The following is a 17,548-nucleotide window of genomic DNA, read 5'->3' on the forward strand; positions in this document are numbered from 1 at the left end:
GAAAAAGTAAGTGAGTGACAATTTGTTTTTTCTTATATTTAAAAATAACAGGATTTACCCACATAGAAAATGGCTGATAGTAGATGATAAGAAAAATGTTGTAAAATTAGTTAAAAAAAATTATTTATTATTTTTTTTATCCTCTATGTGATAGATTATTTTTGCATTTAATTCCGACTATTTAGAAGTATTTTCTAATTTAAATTCATTAAAATAAAGTCCGATAAAATTAGCCGTCTTCTGTATAACAATGTTTACGCAGTAACAATGGATTATAGTTTTTTTTTATTATTTGTAAGTTCATATTTTTATAGCGTACTATTGAGTTGATAGATTAATAAATTAAAAACTCTAACTTTATTTATAACAACGAAGAATTATTCAAATACCTACTGAATCAACGAACTTTTTTTACTCTTGCAGAACAAAAAAAAATAAAATATAAAAATATAAAATACAATATAAAAAAATTTTTATGCACGTTATTGGGTGCTTGAAAACCACTGCTTTACTACGTTTCTGATGGGTTTTCTTGGCAACAAATTTGTCATTAATAGTCATTATGAAACAGAATGCTTTTTATGCAGAAAATTCGAGGGAAAATGTAATTTTCTGATCTATTTATTCTCCCAAAGATGCAAATGCGCTGTCGCTACTTATTCTAAATATTTGAAATACAAATTACAACGTCCGCATAAATTTTTCTGTTTTCTACTTAAAATTATGGCAAAATTAAATGAGATGAACAACCAAAATTCAAGTACCTAGATCCTGGGGACAACATAAAGTAAAATAAATGTAAAAAAAGCTGCCCTGAACGCAGTTTTTGAATGCAAGATTATTAATACGAGCTTTTTACGTGTTTTTCATGGAAAATAAACGAAGTTAAAGTCAATTTTCCAAAATTTTAAACTTGAATTACTAAATCTAATTTCAATGATTCTATATCATTTTTTATTCCTCATTTTAAGAGTAATTCTTGGGTTTTTGCACAATAAAAAAATTTTGAGTCGCTTCTAGCTTATTTTATTTTAACTGCTTTTTTACCAAGCAACATGTGACTAATCTTGTCAAATTTTGCGAAAATTTACTACACGTAATAAGTTATTTTTTGCCAAAATGGATGCAGTACCGGAAATCAAAGGCATTTCATCCGAGCTGTTGGAAAAACTGGAAAAATTGCAGAAACAAGACTTATTTTCATTTTTACCAGACGTGGAAACGGACCTGAAACTACCACCGCTGCCTCAAGGTTTGCCCAACTTTAATTCTGCTTTTTTTAATTATTCCAAAGATTTGAAACTACAATTTGACTTGCTTGACTCCCTTCCCACACTAAAAATCGGCCGTAAGAGCAAGACCATCATGCAAAACATGGCCGAAATTGAAAAGCTCGAGCAAAACTACCGCATAAACAGAGACCTGTTAAAGTACGAAAAAGAGGAGCGCTTGAAAGTGCAAGAAGAAATGTGCCCCGAGTCCACATTCCTAGCTTTATGCTGCCTCCATGAAAAGAAAGGCAAGAAAGAGCGCCAAAAATCGCCCCTCAAACCCAAGGACTTCATCCACCGAAACATCGAGGTGAGTAAACACCGGCGTGATATTTGAATCCTGGATTATTGATCAAACAGCTGGCTACAGCCATGGCGAAATTGCCTCTCACTGACGAAGAGAAGCACCAGTTGGACCAGCTCTTAGCAAACCTTGACGGTAAAATGGTTCACTTATTTGCACATTATTTGAAATTTTGCGTCCAGATTGCGGCGATCAATCGAACGGCTTCCAAATGTGCGAAAGCGACAAACAACGTTTGGCCGAAATCGATACCGAACTTGAAGTAAACCAACCAAAGTGCGATTTTTTTCTAGATTTGTTTGCAGGATAAATACCCCGAGAGTCGACACTTGCGGTCGCCTTCGAAAAATGCGCTCTTGGACGGGGCTTTGAAGGAGATCGATGGCAAAATAGCCACCGTTCGGGACGAATAAATGAATAAAAATCGACTTGTCGAGCCCTTTCCAAGACAATAGAATATTCAAGTGGAAAATTAGACTCGTGTACATCTGTTGCCCTCACTCTAATTTTTACTTTTATCGCATTTGTATTTTACGTGATTTTTTCATATTTTGATTCCGATATTAATTTCCAGGACCATTTGTTTGATTTATGAGCGTATTTAGGTGGAGGCGAATCAAATTAACTTCTCCTTTATGGCGGATAATGCCGAGGGCTGTCTATTGTACCAGCACTTAATCCTATCCCTAATTCTTGTGCGCAATATAACTAGGGCCCCCGCTATTTATTCGATACTTGTGAATTATACATTGCAATAATGCTTTGTGCCATTGCGAGAGCTATTAGCACAAGTGGCCAGAAATAATCGCTCGAGGGCCGATTCCTTTTTTCAGTGTAGTGTTTAATTATCCCTGTTGTGAGCTTAAGCAGTGATAAAATCTTTCTTTCAATACTGAGTCAAAAAAAACGACAGAATTAATAATTGGGTATTATTATTCATTTGGACTGGGGTGGCTCTGGAAATTTAAACTTTTGTTGGCTGTAGTTGGCAGCTACATATTTTTTACTAAATGTCAGTAACTGTCATATTAAGTGCGTATTCGAGTTGGAGGGCTGTCGTTATGCAACGAGCGTAAGCGAGTGCACACCTACACACCCAAGAACTTTAAGCGTCTTAGTATGAGTGTTATTAAATTTTTTTGTCAGAAAATTTTAATTTAAAACACGTTGTATGGGAAGCGTGTTTTAAAATAGTGTTTATAATATAGGATTCAGGTATTAAAAAGGCTTGAAATGTTACCAACAAAAAAAAACAAATTTTCAAAAGTTTTAGGAAATTTATTAAAAAAAAAAAACGTGATAGGCAAATGTGACATATATTTTAGTTATCAGTAACCAAAATCGGTATAAACACATAAAGGACAATGAACTATATCTCAACTTGGGAGATTTTTTAAGGCCAGTTCACACCGTCATAGCCTTCTCTGTTAACTCCAAACAAATGCAAATAAAAGCCAAACTTTTTCAATAAAATTTTTATTTAACGAAGGTAATTAATGTGGACAATGTTCGTGGGCATGTGGTCTCTAATGATGAACCTTTTGTCGTCCGCTTGGACTATGCTTTTGACGAAACCGAACCAGTAAATCACTAGTCCGGGCCCAAACCGATTCCAATAGCTTAGGTATTGGTTTTTCGTGTACTCTATGTGGACGTCGTCATCGCCGAATAGGGCTTTGCTCTCGATCCAGTTGATGACAAAGCCATCAACTGCGACCGGAACGTCCAATTTAACATCGGGAGTTTTATCGTAGCCGAATTTCCTTAAATGTTCCTCGTCTCTGAACGCTAGATTCAGTTTCAGGACTTCGTTGTGTAATTTAATTTCGTATTCCTGGCCGAGAGAACTAGAATGTTTTTTACACTACTTTGTGTTAATTGAATGAACGAATTCTTACTGTTTCATGGTTTCTGATAGTGGACTGTACAAATTGTCATAGATTGTGCACTGGAAAACACTATTGTTTGTATCATATGAGCATGTAAATGAGTCATCCAAGTCGCCTCTGACCCGAATTTTGTTTCTAAGGTGACTTGGATGACGCATTTACTTGGTCATACGTTAGATTTCTTACCAGAAAGACTTCGTAGGCTAAATGTGGGTCTGGAATTAGAGAAGTATCTCTTAAATGAGCGTTAATTTGTGTCAATTCCATATCGCACTCTTTGAAATACTTGTGTAGGATTAGTTTGGCGATGAGACAAGGGCATATGTCGAATCGTTCGGCCATTCGGAGGATTATTCCAGGGCCGGCCCCCGTTTTAACGGCGTCTTGATACACATCCCAGTATTTGTTAATAACTGACTGGTTTTTAACGTGATTCATTCTCATACGTTTCTGGTATTCCAGCGATAAAATGCTGTAAAGTGTATCATGGTTTATGCTGGAAAACAAAATTTTTATAACTGATTTTAACACAAAACTGGGCCATACTGGGGGAAATTGTTAACTAGAATGGAGAGGCAGTTTTTAGAGAGCCCTTTGTAGTTCCGAATTACCGTCACAATGTTTCTGTACGCGCTCACATCCATGTTTCAGCTGAATTGTTTTTTGAGGTTATGTCACAACTGAAGATGGATGGCGCTTAAGCACGAAACGTGACGTAACTTTTTTTTCAATTTCATTATGATTAGGATGTTTGGGGTGATTAAAACAACATTAATTAATATAAAAACTTTAATAATCATAAATAGTACCTACAAAAACAGCTAAAAGGGTTACACAGTACAAATCAAAGGTAGATTTAAAGAAAAAATGTACAATGATAGAAATAAGAATACTATATAATACTATTTCGTGCGTATTTTCTTTTTCGGACGTGCATTCGGGTCATTATAATCCATCTCCTCGGGAAGTTTCAACCCCAACTCGCGACACTTTTTCTGAAAAAGCCTAAGCAACTGTACGCCACATCTGCAAAAAAATCATCAAACCATACACAATCACAAAAAATAAATTACTTGTAGACATCGTCCTCGGTGTGATTATACGTGTTACAATTTTGAAACACCAACAGTGCATCTGCCATAAACTGAGCATCTTCTTTATACTCCCCCATGTTTAATTTATACTTAATTGTGCCAAAATCCATCGGTTTCGTAATAACGTCGTAATAATCAGGTACCTCAATTTTTTGAACCGGCCGTAAAAACGGCCACGCGTTTGCATCTTTCATCACCTCGGACAGAACCGCATGCAGTGCCGAATTGTGCAACGGCAGATCCGTTCTGCCCTCATCTCGACGCGTCGCCCTTCTACTAATCACCTCCTCCTCGCTTGAGTCTAAACAAAAACGTTCAGAGTTTAAGTTAATGCGCGATTATTACATGATTGGACCAATTAAGTCACGTGAACCAGTTGCTAAGCAACTAAGTAAGCTACCAAGTTACTAGATTTAAATAACTGTTCCTTAGCAGCTGGTATAGCAACTGTCAATATGGGTTAAAACGATGGAAATGGTGAAATGTTAGCACGTGTGAAAGCTTTATAAGAACCCACCGTCAGAATCTGAGTGTTCTCGAAGACTCTTTGCAAAATCGTGGATCTTATACAAGGCTTTTGCAGCACAGCGACGCTGGCCATTGATTTTTCCAGTGCGCTGTACCACTGTACCATTACAGTAGCTCGTGTCTGTACAATAGTACTGATTTATAGCAGTTCATTAACGAATTACTTGTACTTACCGTAATTTCTTTTTCTATCGTTATTTTTCTTACATTTCGTACAGAACCAGGGGCCTCTGGGGGCCCTTCGCAAGGGCGGTTCCACACATTCGATGTGATAACTGTCCGTGCATTTATCACATTGGACCATTTCGCCCCCTGAACCACAAGTTTTACACAGATCGGGTTTAGGTGACCTGGAAATTTATTTATTGGTAAACAAAATAAAAAAAATGTCAATAGAGACGTTTCTTCATTTTCGTCCTGTTCTTCCTCTTCTTCGCCATCTTCAGTATCTTCCTCTTCATTATTACTTTCCAATTGTTCTATTTCCGATTCTTCCTCGTCGATTTCTTCGTCGCGGAAAATCGGACGTTTCTTCGGCGGTGATTCCACCACTTCAGGTTTCTTCTCTTGTTCGCATTTATCACAAAACCAATCGCCCGGCGGAATGCTCTACAAAAATCGTGCAAATGCAAATTTTGATCAACAACAGAACTCTTAAATGCTAACTACGGATATTGAAAGGTTAGGATAGGAAACGACCTAAAAATAAAACGTTCCCGCCTTCGATAGTTCCGTTAATGTCGCCAGAGAGCGCATTTGTTCCACTACCATCGAAGTTTTCAGAGCAATGAATTTGAAAAAAATGGTTATTTGTAAACCATTTGCAATCAAAAAAACTCTAAAAAAATTAGTTGGCAGTTTTTCTTAGTCTGTTAAGAATGCAAATATTTCTGCATTTTTTCCCAAGTAGTTCGTAAATTGGTTGTATTTAAATTAATTTTTACTCTGCCGTACATTTTTTTCTCCTAAGTTATAGTCCTTCGTAGTCGTGCCCTTACCTTCAGTTTCGGTTTAAGACAGTACAAGTGAACCCCTAGATTACAACCATCACACAGCAGCATATTCTCCGAGTCGTTCTTCCTCCGACAGATCCTACACTTGGCCAGAAGCACAGACTTGGCCCACAAAATGCACGAATCCAGCGTGCTATAATGTAGAAAAATCTGACTGAAACTGGTCGACGCCAACAACGACTGTTCCCACTTAACTATGGTGTTTTCGTCCATTTTACTATTATTACGACCTGTTGCCACACATCCTAGTGGTTTTTTGAGGAATTTCGGTTCAACGGCTTGCGCTACTTGCGCCAAAACCACTGCCAAACTCGGAATTGCTCCCTTAATGTCCTCGTTTTGCGTTAGCGGAATTTCATTATTGTCAATATCTGGTATTAAATAATGACTAGGATCAGTTTCCAGTTCTTTCAAATCGTTCTCATCCCGTTTTGCTAAATTCTTGTCCAGTTCTTTGTAATTCTTATTCTGGAGATCGCTCCTCCACTTTTCGCGGTCTTTGATATTTAGGGCCCCCAGACTCCCGGCGAAGATTTTCTCCTCCATTTCGAGAATGTTCTCGATGAGGGCGCTATGTAAGACGTCGGTGGGCGTCATATCTGGGGGGTACCCCAAGTTGGCGTCTTCATACTTAGGTTTAACTTTCCTCCGCTTGGGTTCTTCCCGACTTTCCATCTCGAAATTTAAGCTATTGACGGGCGTTTCGCGGATTAATTTCTCGATATCGTCCCGGTTATACGTCAAGTTTTGTTGCAACTCACTCTCGCGCACTCCTCGCTTGTTCAAACCGTCGATCAATTGATCGATTTGTTCGTTTTCGTGGTAGAAACCCCACAAATTTTTCCGACGCTCGTTCGAATGGACGACACAAGTGTCGGGGTTGGCGGAACACATCATTAAATCATCGCAGAGTTCGATTTTCTGGTCTAAAACACCGTTGCATTGTCCGTTTTTGCGATTTTTCGCCGGACTGTTCTCCTTATCGCTGGAATTTGATTCTTTGAGTGTTTTCTTCAAGTGGTCCAAAACCTCGTCACGTGTCGCATTGACCAAATGCGGCATTTGTTCGATAATATTGCTCAAACAGGTGCCTGGATTTTCCTCTTCCGAGTTGAGGAAAAATCCAGGGATGGACTCGAGGCGATAAAAGCGGCGAAACGCCCGGTCTTGTCCCAACAAGACTTGTTTCTCGTACACCGCCTTTTGTAACACCACCATTTTCCGCTGGTTTTCCATGCGTCTATGCTCGGCTTCCGCCTCCAACTTGCGTAATTCAGTTGCCGCTTTCTCGTCCGTTTTCGCCGATTTTTTCAGCTTGAACCTCGCAGTCAGAAACTCCTGTTCTCGCTTTTTCTCCGCGCTTAAAATAGTTTTATATTCGTGCTTCGCTTGTCGAATATTCTCCATGCGTTCCTCGACAACGTCCCTAACATCGGCATACGTCAACAGTTGATTCATCAAACACGACAAAATTTGCAACTTATCGACGATCGGTAACTCAACCACGTTGTGGGTCTTCAAAGCTTTGAGAATATGGGGGCTGTGGAGACGTAAATACAATCCGGGATCGTCTTCGCTTAAGTAACCCCCTCGTTGTTGGTAGCGCCATCTCGCGCCGCTCATTTTTATTATAGCACCGGATGATAACAGGTGTAATCTTAACACTTCCGATGTCGTAACCGAATAGAGGGGTAATTGGGCCAACGGAAGCCCTTGGTATTTTTTGCTCCAACCGGCGGCAATGGTCGCTAATCGAGTGGCCTCTTGCAGGTTCATATTATCGGAAATTTCCTCCTGTTTCAGGTTCAAAGTCTCGGTTTCGGTGCGATACTGAGAAGCCTCTTCCTCTTGCACGTGGAAAAGGGCGAGCAACAGCATTTGGAACAGGTCGATGAGGGGGCCAGCCACCTATAACAACGTTCCAAATAATGCAAAAAAAAAAACTGAAGTGGCACACTGGACGTCAAACCGAGATTCATTAATAACTTTTTATTTTTTTAATAAACAGTCATTCCATGATTACGGACGGGACATAATTGTGTCAAATTTTATTTTCAAACTGACTTATCAAGTTAAATATTTATGCCGCCAACTTTTCCAAAATCGTTATAGATCATTGATTACGGACGGGACAGTAAAAATTGTGTCAAAAATAAGTAAAAAACTGTAAATACTTTCAAAAGAACACAAATATGTTAGAGGGGCTAGATATATTTAAATGATTTTTTCATGAAAACAGATAATACAGCGAAAGTGTATGATAAAAAAAGAAAATAGTGAGATTACGGACGGGACACAAAAAATTATGTTGCAATTTTATTATAACAAAAATAATAATCGACTAACAATTATCAAAAAGAAAAAGTACGTTAACAATTAATGTTTTGGTAGTTTTGGAAAAATTATTTCAGTTACATAAAAGTTGTCTTTTATATTGTCAAAACATTCCGAAAGTTTTGGTGCATAAAAGTAACAGTTAATAATCTCAGAAATTAAAGATTTTAGGGTGTTATAATTTGGTCTTTGAGGGAATTTTTTTTATTGTTTTAAAAATAAATAGAAATTACGTATGTATGCAAAATTCCACCTTATTCGGTTAACAGCAACCCTCTCGAATTTGACTCGGAAAATATGAAACCAGAGAAATAGACAACAAGGCAAGAAATTAAATAAAAACTTAAAAAAACATTTAATAATAATTGATAACAAAAGGAATCCATTTTTAGCTTCAAAGTGCAAGTTTTTTAAAATTGTACGGGAGAAAATCGTCTTGCATAAACATTATTAATGATTCTTTTTCCCATTCATTCAGCCATTTGAAATGACAATTGTTTAAAAAAAATACCTCATTTTCTGTCAATGCCCTCTCCATAATCTCGAGCGAGAGCCCCCCTGGGAAAAAATCCTTGGTGTGCAAAAGTTTGGAAAACGTGTTTGCAAACTCTAGCACCATTAAAACGTCCCCCACGTATTCATCGGCAATTTTCAGTTTTACTGGACTAGCTTTTGGCAATTTCTACAAAAAAATTAATAATTCCAATTCGTTTGCAACCAAACACGGACTTTTTGATCGACAAGTTCCAGATCCTCTTTTGGCTTATTCCAGTTCTTCAACTGTTTGGCAAGTTGAAGATTCTCTTCCTTTTTCTTCTGCTTCATTTCGATTTTTTTCTCCTTCTTTTGCTGCCTGGCCTGCTTGAATTCCTCCTCCTTCTTCCTCATTCTCTCAAGTAAATCATTGTTACCGTTCTTCGCAAAGTTGGTACTCTTCGTGAGGTATTTATCGAGCGATTCTTGTCGCGTTTTCTTGACGAATTTCTTCGACGGACTGAATTCGGGCGGTTGGCCGCCGAAAATTTTATCGAAAGTGATTTTATCCAAATTAAAGGCTTTCAAAGCTGAGGGTTTTATGACGAAAACGCCTCTACTGTCCTGCTCGGCGTATTGTTTAAGGAACAGCTTGCACTTTTCGCGCGAGTAAGTGCCCTTTTTGCGGCGCATTTGACTGCAGTCAACGATCATAAATTCGCTTATGTCGTGATCGTTGGCGTCCAAGTGCTCGATCTCGTACTTGTAGAGGTTCGCCGGGGGGTTGCAGTGCTTGTCATTGGTGTTTCTAACGGTTTGTGATTAAAATGACGCAATTTGGCGTTTTAGTATCAGGGGACTTACCCGTTTTTTGTCGGCGATTTGGTTTGTTTGTTTGGGGGCGGTATGACTTGTAGCACGTGCGAGTCCTTCCACTTGGTTTCCGTGAACGAGGTTTCCACGTTTTCGCCGATAAAGTACCTGTCTTTGGTGAACAAGTACACGTCTTCGGCCATGTCAACAAAGGACGTCCGTTTTGTCTGACTCGCCAAGTACAGGAGTGGTATTTTGAGCTCAGCTGGGAACTCTTTGAGGCTTTTCCTCGCGTTTTCCTCGCTTTCCAGCGCCTCGGCATACGTTAAATTCGGTTTTCCCGTCATCGCACATGTCCAAATCATCGAATTGCACAGGAACATCCTCTCGGAGAAGTCCCTGAAAAGCCAAGCGTTGAATCGATTCCGATCTCCGATTGCGTTAAATTTGAGGTCGATGGCGTAGGTACAGTGGACCGTTAGGTCAAGCGTTTGAAAGCAACCACGTTCCAAATAACCCGCCGCAAAAACTCACTCGTAATCCCGGAAAATCTCGTTGGTGGCCCCACAGTAGAAAACTTCCTCGTCATCGCGGATATCCTCCGGGACCGGCGCTTTTTCGAAGGGCTTTCTCCTCAAAAGAGGCATCGCAATTTGGAGGGAAAACTCACGACTCCACAACAAGTCTAATCAGAATTGCTCCCACATTTACAACACACACAACGCAACACTGATGGATTAGCAACCAAATCTGACATGAAATGGCGAGATTCAAAGCGAACTAACCGAAAATTTCCGCAATAAAATTGCGTTTCTCACACCATTCATGACAAACAGACAACCTCTTCGGCTTCGGGGCTCCGGCGCATGCGCGGAGCGCAGGTGACTGCCAAAAGCTGTGCCCAAGAACGGACATTTAAAAAACCTGCGACCACCAAAATGTTCCACACTTTTTTGTGGTTATGTTCCCCCACAAACATAACCTTAATTAATTAATACGGGATAAAAAAAACACCAGTTTGTTGCGAAACACTTTATTCGAGCCATTCCGTGAAATAATTACAAACTTTCGGGTTAATAAAACCGGTATCGGCGCACCTGCTGGCTATGGGGCAAACCCCACAAGTGGTTGTCACAATGCCAGGTGTTTGCATAAATTTATTGACCGCTCGGTACAAAAACGAGCCGTTCGTGGCCACAATCCGCTCCGCGTTATTATCCAAAACAACAGTATACAAAATGCTCTCAATATCGTCCACTGACAGCGAAATTTTACTAATCCCCAGCTCGGAAATAAATTTGTGGACGTCTTGCGCCGTGGCGTAGCTCCGGTTTCGGGCCAGGAGCGGGCCGCCCCCCATGCTGTTCGCATCCTCCCACTTCTGGCGCAAATACCGGCAGCACTGTTGGCTCAAAACGTCCACAAACTCCGACTCGAAGTCCTGGTCCTGGTACCAGGCGCCCCCCGTGACCGAACTGTCGGCCTCCAAGTCGTACAACATGTACACTTTTTTCTTACTGGCCGAGACTGACTTTACGGCTTTGATTATTTTTTTCGTCTCGAGACTTTTGAGGACTTTGTTTAGTTGCGTCATGTTGAGGTTGGACTTGAAGCGAATGTCTCGAATCCAAATGCCCTTGTTGCCAGCCTCTTCGATTATCTTAAACACGACTTTTTCCTCGTTGTCGGCCCCCCGAATGGCGGGCTTCTTCGACGAGTCTTTGTATTTGTAGAGGAGCTTGTCTTTGGTCTTGAACAACTCCAAGGAACTGAAAATTTTGGTTAGGAATAGAATTAGGGGGTGATTGCGCCCACGAACCCATTTTTTAAACACTTGTTGATTATCAGGGCGAGTTCTTCGAGGGGTAAATTAGGAATTGCCTGTTTTATGTTCTCGTTTGAAATCCCCTCAGGCTTGGCCTTGGCTAATTCCAGTAAACGGTCTTCGTTACTTATCTCTTCGCTGTTTGAACTCGTAGCTTGGCTCATTTTTGGGGTTATGTGAGGTTATGTTCTAACCTCAAAATTTTGGCCTATTTCTATTTTTGCCGATTTTTTTTAGGAAAAAAGGCAAGAAATGAGCGCCTGGTCTTTGATAAACACATTTAATAGGTGTGGTATAAGTTTGGAGTAATTGGCACTAACTGTGACATTTTTTAGGCTAGCCCTCCAGTCGTGCCCAAGACGGGGAATTGCAACGAGTGTCTTTCTCAATTTTAGGGCAACACCATGTCTCATGTAAGTAATAACGAAACGAGGCCCCCAATTCACCAATTATCTAGGGCCGAGCCTTTGAAGAAGAAGAAAAAACTAGACCCTGCAGTTATTAAAGCACGAGAAGACCGCAAGAAGAAGAAAATTGAGAAGCAAATCCGGCGATTGGAGAAGCACGCGCGCCAGTTCAAACCTATCGAAGAGTGTGAAGTGCCCCTCACTCTGTTAGATGAGAAAAAATCAAGGATGAGGTCTTTGCCTGCACTTTCTGACAGTGAATTGGAACAAAGAGCACTTTTGGACAAACAATGGGCCACTTATCGGAAAAATGAGCATCTTACGGACGTCCAAATGCTGGACCGGATTTTCTTTGCGCAACAAAAAGCCTTGGATGAGCTGCGGAAAGAGTCGGAGGAGTTGTATCAGGAAGCAATGCAGGTGACTGGGGCTTTTTTTCGCAAAATATATTTTTTTGTCCAGATTGATTTCAGATTATTGCCCTTTAAGAGCGAGGGGCCTTTGGAAACGCCAGCTATCGACAATTACGAAAGCCCGGACGGTGATTATGCCGATGTTTCGAAAAAATGGGAATGAAAAGGAAATAAATAAAGTAGGATAATAATAAATAGACAAAATTTGTTTTATTCACACTTCAAAATCACTTCAAATTCACACTTTTTATTATTGTTTACGTAACAAATTACGTGTCCGACCGTTTCAAAATAATAAAAATTGCCCCTATTGTTGGTAATTTGATGGTAAAATTGTCTCAAGGCGCCCTAAACCCCAAACCCAGCACAATGATCCCAGTTCCGGACCGAAGAGATAAAATAAATTTAGCTTATTTACGTCAGCTCATTTGAAATTGTAGGTTAGGTGAATCTATTTTCGTCCAAAATTCAAGAATGTAGATAAAAATTAGCCCCCGAAATGGTGCAAATAATGCTAATTATCGCCGCCGCCCATTTGGTATACTGCCCATTTACCAAAGTGGAGGAAAGCTTCAATTTACAGGCCATGCACGATATTTTGTACCACAAGTGGAACCTGTCTCAGGTAGGCGCCCCTTGTCTCGCCCACAAATAACTGTGTTTCTAGTACGACCATTTGGAGTTCCCCGGAGTGGTGCCGCGGACGTTCATCGGCCCCTTGTTCATTTCGATTTTGGTGGCCCCCATAGTCTCGCTTTTGCAGTTGTTCGAAATTAACAAATTTTGGGCGCAATATATCGGTAATCAAGTTGAAAAATAGTACAAAAATTGTGATTTTTTATTACAGTGCGGTTTGCTTTGGGGGGCTGCGTTATCGCCGCTTTCCACGTCCTGTCCCGCACTTTGGCCAAGATTTTCGGGCCGAAGTGGCAGCTGTGGTTCATGGCAGTGACGGTGACCCAGAGCCACTTTATGTTTTACTTGAGCCGGCCCTTGCCCAACATTTTCGCACTGCCGCTGGGTAAAAGCCCCCATCTCCCTTGATTTTAATTATTATACGACCGGTTTTAGTGCTCCTTGCGTTGAATAGTTGGCTCAAAGGCGACAGCAAACAATTTATTTTGCTTTCGGGGGCCGCTATTATCATATTCAGGGCCGAACTGGCCCTCTTCCTCGGCCTACTCCTACTGTACGATTTGATCAATAAACGAATCACTTTGAAACGGTAGGTCAGTAAGGCGAATAAATCACAATTTGAGCTTATTTATTCCTTTCAAGGTTTTTCCAAGTGGCGCTTCCGGCCGGTGTCGCATTCTTGCTACTTTCGGTCGTTGTTGACTCGATTTTTTGGAACAGGCCGCTGTGGCCGGAAGGAGAAGTGTTATGGTACAACACCGTCCTGAACAAGAGCTCAAATTGGGGCGTATCCTTTCATAAATAAGACATTTTTGCCGTCCCTAACTGAAGAAAACTTAACAAAAACACAGACATCGCCGTTTTTCTGGTATTTTTACTCGGCGATTCCGCGAGGAATGGCAACTTCAGTATTTCTAATCCCACTGGGATTGTATTTCGACGAACGTGTCCGAAAATTATGTGTTCCCACGCTTTTATTCGTTTTCTTATTCTCGTTTTTGCCCCACAAAGAACTCAGATTCATTATCTACGTTTTCCCGTTCCTCAACGCCACAGCAGCGACGGCTTGCCACCGAATGTGAGCCCCCATACGAGGAAATAACCGAAATATTTGCTTACAAACCCCGTTTCCATAGTAATAGTGAAACTCGGTTATTTCTGGGATTCCCCCGTCAAAGTCGTTCTATATACCGTATTATTTCAGATGGGAAAATCGGAACAAGAGCCCCATTTACCACTTGTTATCGCTGGGCGTTTGCGGCCATTTGGCCGTGAACGTGTTTTTCACTTTGTTTCTATTGAGCATTTCTGGGACGAATTATCCGGGAGGGACCGCAATTTCGCACTTGCATCGACTTGCCAAAGACGAAGCCAATGTTTCGGTTCATATCGCAAATCTAGCGGCACAAACCGGTGTCTCACGTTTTACGCAAATCAATCCGAATTGGACGTAAGTTTGCTTATTCATTGTTTAGTTTTTGCACAGTTTTTTAAAGTTATAGCAAAGTTGAGGGTGTTATGGCTGGGGCCCCCGAAATGTACGAGTATACGCATTTAATTGCCGAAGCCAGAAGTAAATTTTCGCCAAATTTGAAACCTTATGCTTCCACACACGACATTATTGATACAATCGAGGCGTTTCATCAATTGTCCTTTAATTATCTTACAATTCCCCCGATTAAAATTAAGACAAGGCCTGTCTTGTTTATATTGAAGCGAAGGGAGAATTATCGCGAGTTTTTGCAAATGAGGAATTACGATTTTGAGGACGGAATGCTTGAAGAAACAATAATTGAAGACGAGAGTCAAGAAGAGGAAAAAATTCAAGAAGCTGAATCGGAACAAAACGTGACAATTGACGAAGTCATTGTGCCCAAAAACGAAGAAACAAATGTGACAAACACAACCAGCTTCGAAGATGTGAAAAACGAGACCAAATCAGAAGTGGTAAAGAAACAATCAAAGCCAATAAACGTGACGAAAAAATTGAAGCCGGTTGAGGACAAGCCCCTCAACAGCACCGAAGAAAGACAGACTGTGCGGCGAAACATCAAAAAATTGATTCAGAAGTACAGGAGGAAAAAGGAAAGTGACGGCGAACTCGAGTCGAAGCCCAAAGACACGATCAAGAAAATCATCGAAGAAGAGAAAATGAAGCAAGCGGAGGAAGAATTGAGCAAAATCCAGCAACAGATCTTCGATATTATCGAAACGAACCCAAACATCATCAACAAGAAGTTGATTAAGCAGCGATTGCGCGAAACAATCACTAGCGAATTTATGAACGTGAAAAAACTGAAGAGAGTCAAGGCGAAGCCGAGGCAAGTGGACGACAGTGCTGTAGATTTCTACGAACCGCCACAAGACGAAGTCAAAGAACCAACCCCCGAAATTGAAGATGAAGAAAAATTGAACCAAATGTCGGAACGGTTTCTGGAGGCGAGCAAGAAAATTGCCGATATTATGACAATCATTGATGAAATTGTTGACACGATGGAGATTTCGGAGGATAGTGAGGAGGTTTGAAATGTAAAGAAATGTTTGTTTAAATAAATTTTATTGTTGGAATTTACTTAACTATAGTACACTACAGAACAAGTTATGTTTATTTATTGGCCAATCGGTACCACGACTCAATGGACATGCCGAGACCTGCAGCTGTGATCAATACAGTCAACGAGTAGAGAATTTTGTCGCCGACGCCCCCTTTCAAGTACACTGGAACGTTGTCTTCAACCTGAAATAAATAGTTAAATAACAAACACAAACTGATTCAGAAAAATACCCCAAATTTCTTCTGGATCTCCTTCAACTTGTGAAACCTGGGGCCCGGCTGTTCCGTGCCCCTGGGGGCTGTTTTGCTGAATTCTCGCACAAGGAGGCGCCCCAAAGCCAAGGATTGCTACGATTACATAACACGCACATTTTTATCAATAATTGGACAAAATAATCAACACACAATACGCATTAAGTTAAACACATTGAACTTACCCGTGCGTTGTTCATTTTTACGGTTTTGTTAAAATTTCCAAAATTTAGCAAAAATGGCGAACTGGTATTTCACTAATGGAAAACACGAAAGGTGAGAGCACTGGGTCAAGTGTCACATAACCTAAATTCTTGCGCATGCGCCGTAATGGCGTGATGATTTTCAAACGCATTTATGTTATTGATGTGGACCTAAATTAGGATTTTTTTCCAATTTTTGGCCTTTTATATAACATCACTTTAAAGTAAAATTTAATTTGCAGTATAATCATTGATTCCTGAAAAAATTCATAGAATAGTTCAAAAGGTGGGTTAAATTCAATCATCAGAATGGCCATTTGCAGGCACTATGAACATTACAGTGGACCAGACAATCGCTGAAGCCAGCACCATTTTCCTCAGACAAGTTCACACCAAGAAAATTATCAAAATAATCGTAAATCATTGTAAAAACATCAATAAGCTGTTAACGCTGACTTGCATATCACATTTGTAGAACATCACCTTACCATTCTAATGTAAATTAAAACTTAACTGCATTTAATTTCTGCATTTTTTGTTTTCATATTCAAGCAATGCAAATTGATTTTTTTCACCTCCTTTATATCCTGCAATTTTCTTTTTTTCTGCAGGAGATTAAGCCCTCCAAAAGGGCATACGACTGTAAAAAAATCATGTTTGGACAAACACCCCTTGGGACCTTTTTTTACGGCTGTGAAAAAACAATCAGCAATACTTATTACATTTAAGGATTGCTCTAATTAGTCAAATTAATAACTAATTTGTCCAGCAAGAACCACGTGGAGGTTTAGAGCATTCTTGCCAGGAAAAAAGGATATAAGGATGAGGTAAACAATGATTATTTGAAAATGAAGGGAAAAAATAGTACACAAAAATCAAAGTTTTTTCACTTGGCGTTAAATAAATGCTCTTACCTTTATACTGTATCTGCTACCATTTGTAGCAAAACCTAAAAAATAAATTAAAAACACAACCAACAAAAAAAAATTAATTTGTAGGAAAGTTACAACAAGCGACATTAATAAATATTATACAGAATAAAGAATACACAATACGGTATAATATATGGCACACAAGCTATTATATTCAACACATCACAAGATAAAACGCAAAAAAATGCACCTACCTTCATATGGCTTCTGCGTTGGCTACTGTTTGTAGCAAGACATTTAAAAAATTAAAACAACACCAATAAAAAATCTTTATTTGCATGAAAGTTACAACAAGCAACGTTTGTCAATATTAAACAAAATAAAAAATACACAATACGTTTCAATATGTGGCAATTCAAATTCAAAACTTCAGTAAATAAATACACCTACCTTCATATCGCTTCCACGTTGGCTACCGTTTGTAGCATTAAAAAAATAATAATAAAAATGAAACCGAAAAAAAATGTTTATTTGCATTAAATTTTGAGCAAGCCACTTTCATTCATTGAAATTAAAGACAAAATTATTACGTGGCATAAATTATTTGAGTGTTTGACTTTATTTTTAGTTACTGTATTTAAAATGTATGACTCAAAAATTACTTTT

At 39.6% G+C, this 17,548-nt stretch overlaps 7 protein-coding genes across 9 annotated transcripts; 3 read left to right on the top strand and 4 right to left on the bottom strand.

Annotated features, from left to right (window-relative positions):
• The first annotated feature begins 1,040 nt into the window (after positions 1 to 1,040).
• LOC103314854 (fibrous sheath-interacting protein 1) lies at positions 1,041 to 2,151 on the top strand. Of its 2 annotated transcripts, XM_008201955.3 has the most exons (5): positions 1,043 to 1,252; positions 1,295 to 1,581; positions 1,632 to 1,710; positions 1,758 to 1,837; positions 1,881 to 2,151. In XM_008201955.3, the coding sequence occupies exons 1-5, from the start codon at positions 1,120 to 1,122 to the stop codon at positions 1,986 to 1,988; spliced, it is 687 nt and encodes a 228-aa protein (XP_008200177.2). In that variant the 5' UTR covers positions 1,043 to 1,119; the 3' UTR covers positions 1,989 to 2,151. The 2 variants fall into 2 exon arrangements, with proteins under 2 accessions (XP_008200176.2, XP_008200177.2); XM_008201954.3 differs by having other exon boundaries at positions 1,041 to 1,581.
• Positions 2,152 to 3,035: 884 nt separating this feature from the next.
• Positions 3,036 to 4,157, bottom strand: LOC660016 (uncharacterized protein). The gene is made up of 4 exons (XM_966280.4): positions 4,011 to 4,157; positions 3,651 to 3,960; positions 3,474 to 3,523; positions 3,036 to 3,422 (listed from the first exon to the last, which is right to left on the bottom strand). The coding sequence occupies exons 1-4, from the start codon at positions 4,106 to 4,108 to the stop codon at positions 3,056 to 3,058; spliced, it is 825 nt and encodes a 274-aa protein (XP_971373.1). The 5' UTR covers positions 4,109 to 4,157; the 3' UTR covers positions 3,036 to 3,055.
• An 82-nt stretch (positions 4,158 to 4,239) lies between these two features.
• Positions 4,240 to 10,605, bottom strand: Acf (ATP-dependent chromatin assembly factor large subunit). Of its 2 annotated transcripts, XM_008201956.3 has the most exons (10): positions 10,255 to 10,605; positions 9,772 to 10,119; positions 9,163 to 9,715; positions 8,945 to 9,115; positions 6,085 to 8,007; positions 5,487 to 5,695; positions 5,261 to 5,436; positions 5,076 to 5,207; positions 4,538 to 4,859; positions 4,240 to 4,490 (listed from the first exon to the last, which is right to left on the bottom strand). In XM_008201956.3, the coding sequence occupies exons 1-10, from the start codon at positions 10,365 to 10,367 to the stop codon at positions 4,367 to 4,369; spliced, it is 4,071 nt and encodes a 1,356-aa protein (XP_008200178.2). In that variant the 5' UTR covers positions 10,368 to 10,605; the 3' UTR covers positions 4,240 to 4,366. The 2 variants fall into 2 exon arrangements, with proteins under 2 accessions (XP_008200178.2, XP_008200179.2); XM_008201957.3 differs by lacking the exon at positions 5,076 to 5,207.
• A 132-nt stretch (positions 10,606 to 10,737) lies between these two features.
• Polr3F (RNA polymerase III subunit F) lies at positions 10,738 to 11,709 on the bottom strand. The gene is made up of 2 exons (XM_966403.4): positions 11,540 to 11,709; positions 10,738 to 11,489 (listed from the first exon to the last, which is right to left on the bottom strand). Exons 1-2 carry the CDS (start codon positions 11,707 to 11,709, stop codon positions 10,754 to 10,756), a joined length of 906 nt encoding a protein of 301 aa, XP_971496.1. The 3' UTR covers positions 10,738 to 10,753.
• mRpL40 (mitochondrial ribosomal protein L40) lies at positions 11,693 to 12,569 on the top strand. Its single transcript, XM_966460.4, has 4 exons — positions 11,693 to 11,832; positions 11,881 to 11,958; positions 12,003 to 12,372; positions 12,415 to 12,569. The coding sequence occupies exons 1-4, from the start codon at positions 11,798 to 11,800 to the stop codon at positions 12,526 to 12,528; spliced, it is 597 nt and encodes a 198-aa protein (XP_971553.2). The 5' UTR covers positions 11,693 to 11,797; the 3' UTR covers positions 12,529 to 12,569.
• A 153-nt stretch (positions 12,570 to 12,722) lies between these two features.
• Alg12 (Alg12 alpha-1,6-mannosyltransferase) lies at positions 12,723 to 15,573 on the top strand. Its single transcript, XM_966515.5, has 8 exons — positions 12,723 to 12,990; positions 13,033 to 13,165; positions 13,213 to 13,386; positions 13,437 to 13,590; positions 13,644 to 13,788; positions 13,853 to 14,079; positions 14,206 to 14,451; positions 14,498 to 15,573. Exons 1-8 carry the CDS (start codon positions 12,865 to 12,867, stop codon positions 15,525 to 15,527), a joined length of 2,235 nt encoding a protein of 744 aa, XP_971608.2. The 5' UTR covers positions 12,723 to 12,864; the 3' UTR covers positions 15,528 to 15,573.
• LOC660325 (cytochrome c oxidase subunit 7A1, mitochondrial) lies at positions 15,542 to 16,153 on the bottom strand. The gene is made up of 3 exons (XM_966568.5): positions 15,993 to 16,153; positions 15,787 to 15,903; positions 15,542 to 15,738 (listed from the first exon to the last, which is right to left on the bottom strand). Exons 1-3 carry the CDS (start codon positions 16,005 to 16,007, stop codon positions 15,607 to 15,609), a joined length of 264 nt encoding a protein of 87 aa, XP_971661.2. The 5' UTR covers positions 16,008 to 16,153; the 3' UTR covers positions 15,542 to 15,606.
• Between the last annotated feature and the right edge of the window lie 1,395 nt (positions 16,154 to 17,548).

This window comes from Tribolium castaneum, chromosome 3, assembly GCF_031307605.1.
Source record: "Tribolium castaneum strain GA2 chromosome 3, icTriCast1.1, whole genome shotgun sequence".
In the NCBI taxonomy this organism is placed as follows: Eukaryota; Metazoa; Arthropoda; class Insecta; order Coleoptera; family Tenebrionidae; genus Tribolium; species Tribolium castaneum.

Bases quoted from the DNA above. Each gene is read 5' to 3' on its own strand.
- Alg12 (XM_966515.5), top strand. From the start codon at position 12,865: ATGGTGCAAATAATGCTAATTATCGCCGCCGCCCATTTGGTATACTGC. The intron at 13,166-13,212 runs GTAATCAAGTTG...TTTTTATTACAG, and splicing joins ATTTTGGGCGCAATATATCG to TGCGGTTTGCTTTGGGGGGC. The intron at 13,591-13,643 runs GTAGGTCAGTAA...ATTCCTTTCAAG, and splicing joins AAACGAATCACTTTGAAACG to GTTTTTCCAAGTGGCGCTTC.
- LOC660016 (XM_966280.4), bottom strand. From the start codon at position 4,108: ATGGATGTGAGCGCGTACAGAAACATTGTGACGGTAATTCGGAACTAC. The intron at 3,524-3,650 runs GTAAGAAATCTA...AGTGTTTTCCAG, and splicing joins TAGCCTACGAAGTCTTTCTG to TGCACAATCTATGACAATTT. The intron at 3,423-3,473 runs GTAAGAATTCGT...AAAACATTCTAG, and splicing joins CTATCAGAAACCATGAAACA to TTCTCTCGGCCAGGAATACG.
- LOC103314854 (XM_008201954.3), top strand. From the start codon at position 1,120: ATGGATGCAGTACCGGAAATCAAAGGCATTTCATCCGAGCTGTTGGAA. The intron at 1,582-1,631 runs GTGAGTAAACAC...TTGATCAAACAG, and splicing joins TCATCCACCGAAACATCGAG to CTGGCTACAGCCATGGCGAA. The intron at 1,838-1,880 runs GTAAACCAACCA...ATTTGTTTGCAG, and splicing joins AAATCGATACCGAACTTGAA to GATAAATACCCCGAGAGTCG.
- Polr3F (XM_966403.4), bottom strand. From the start codon at position 11,709: ATGAGCCAAGCTACGAGTTCAAACAGCGAAGAGATAAGTAACGAAGAC. The intron at 11,490-11,539 runs GTTCGTGGGCGC...CAAAATTTTCAG, and splicing joins AACAAGTGTTTAAAAAATGG to TTCCTTGGAGTTGTTCAAGA.
- Acf (XM_008201956.3), bottom strand. From the start codon at position 10,367: ATGCCTCTTTTGAGGAGAAAGCCCTTCGAAAAAGCGCCGGTCCCGGAG. The intron at 9,716-9,771 runs GTAAGTCCCCTG...ACAAACCGTTAG, and splicing joins AAATCGCCGACAAAAAACGG to AAACACCAATGACAAGCACT. The intron at 5,437-5,486 runs GTCTCTATTGAC...ATAAATTTCCAG, and splicing joins CAGGACGAAAATGAAGAAAC to GTCACCTAAACCCGATCTGT.
- LOC660325 (XM_966568.5), bottom strand. The intron at 15,739-15,786 runs GTATTTTTCTGA...TATTTATTTCAG, and splicing joins AGATCCAGAAGAAATTTGGG to GTTGAAGACAACGTTCCAGT.
- mRpL40 (XM_966460.4), top strand. From the start codon at position 11,798: ATGAGCGCCTGGTCTTTGATAAACACATTTAATAG. The intron at 11,833-11,880 runs GTGTGGTATAAG...GACATTTTTTAG, and splicing joins TTGATAAACACATTTAATAG to GCTAGCCCTCCAGTCGTGCC. The intron at 11,959-12,002 runs GTAAGTAATAAC...CCAATTATCTAG, and splicing joins AGGGCAACACCATGTCTCAT to GGCCGAGCCTTTGAAGAAGA.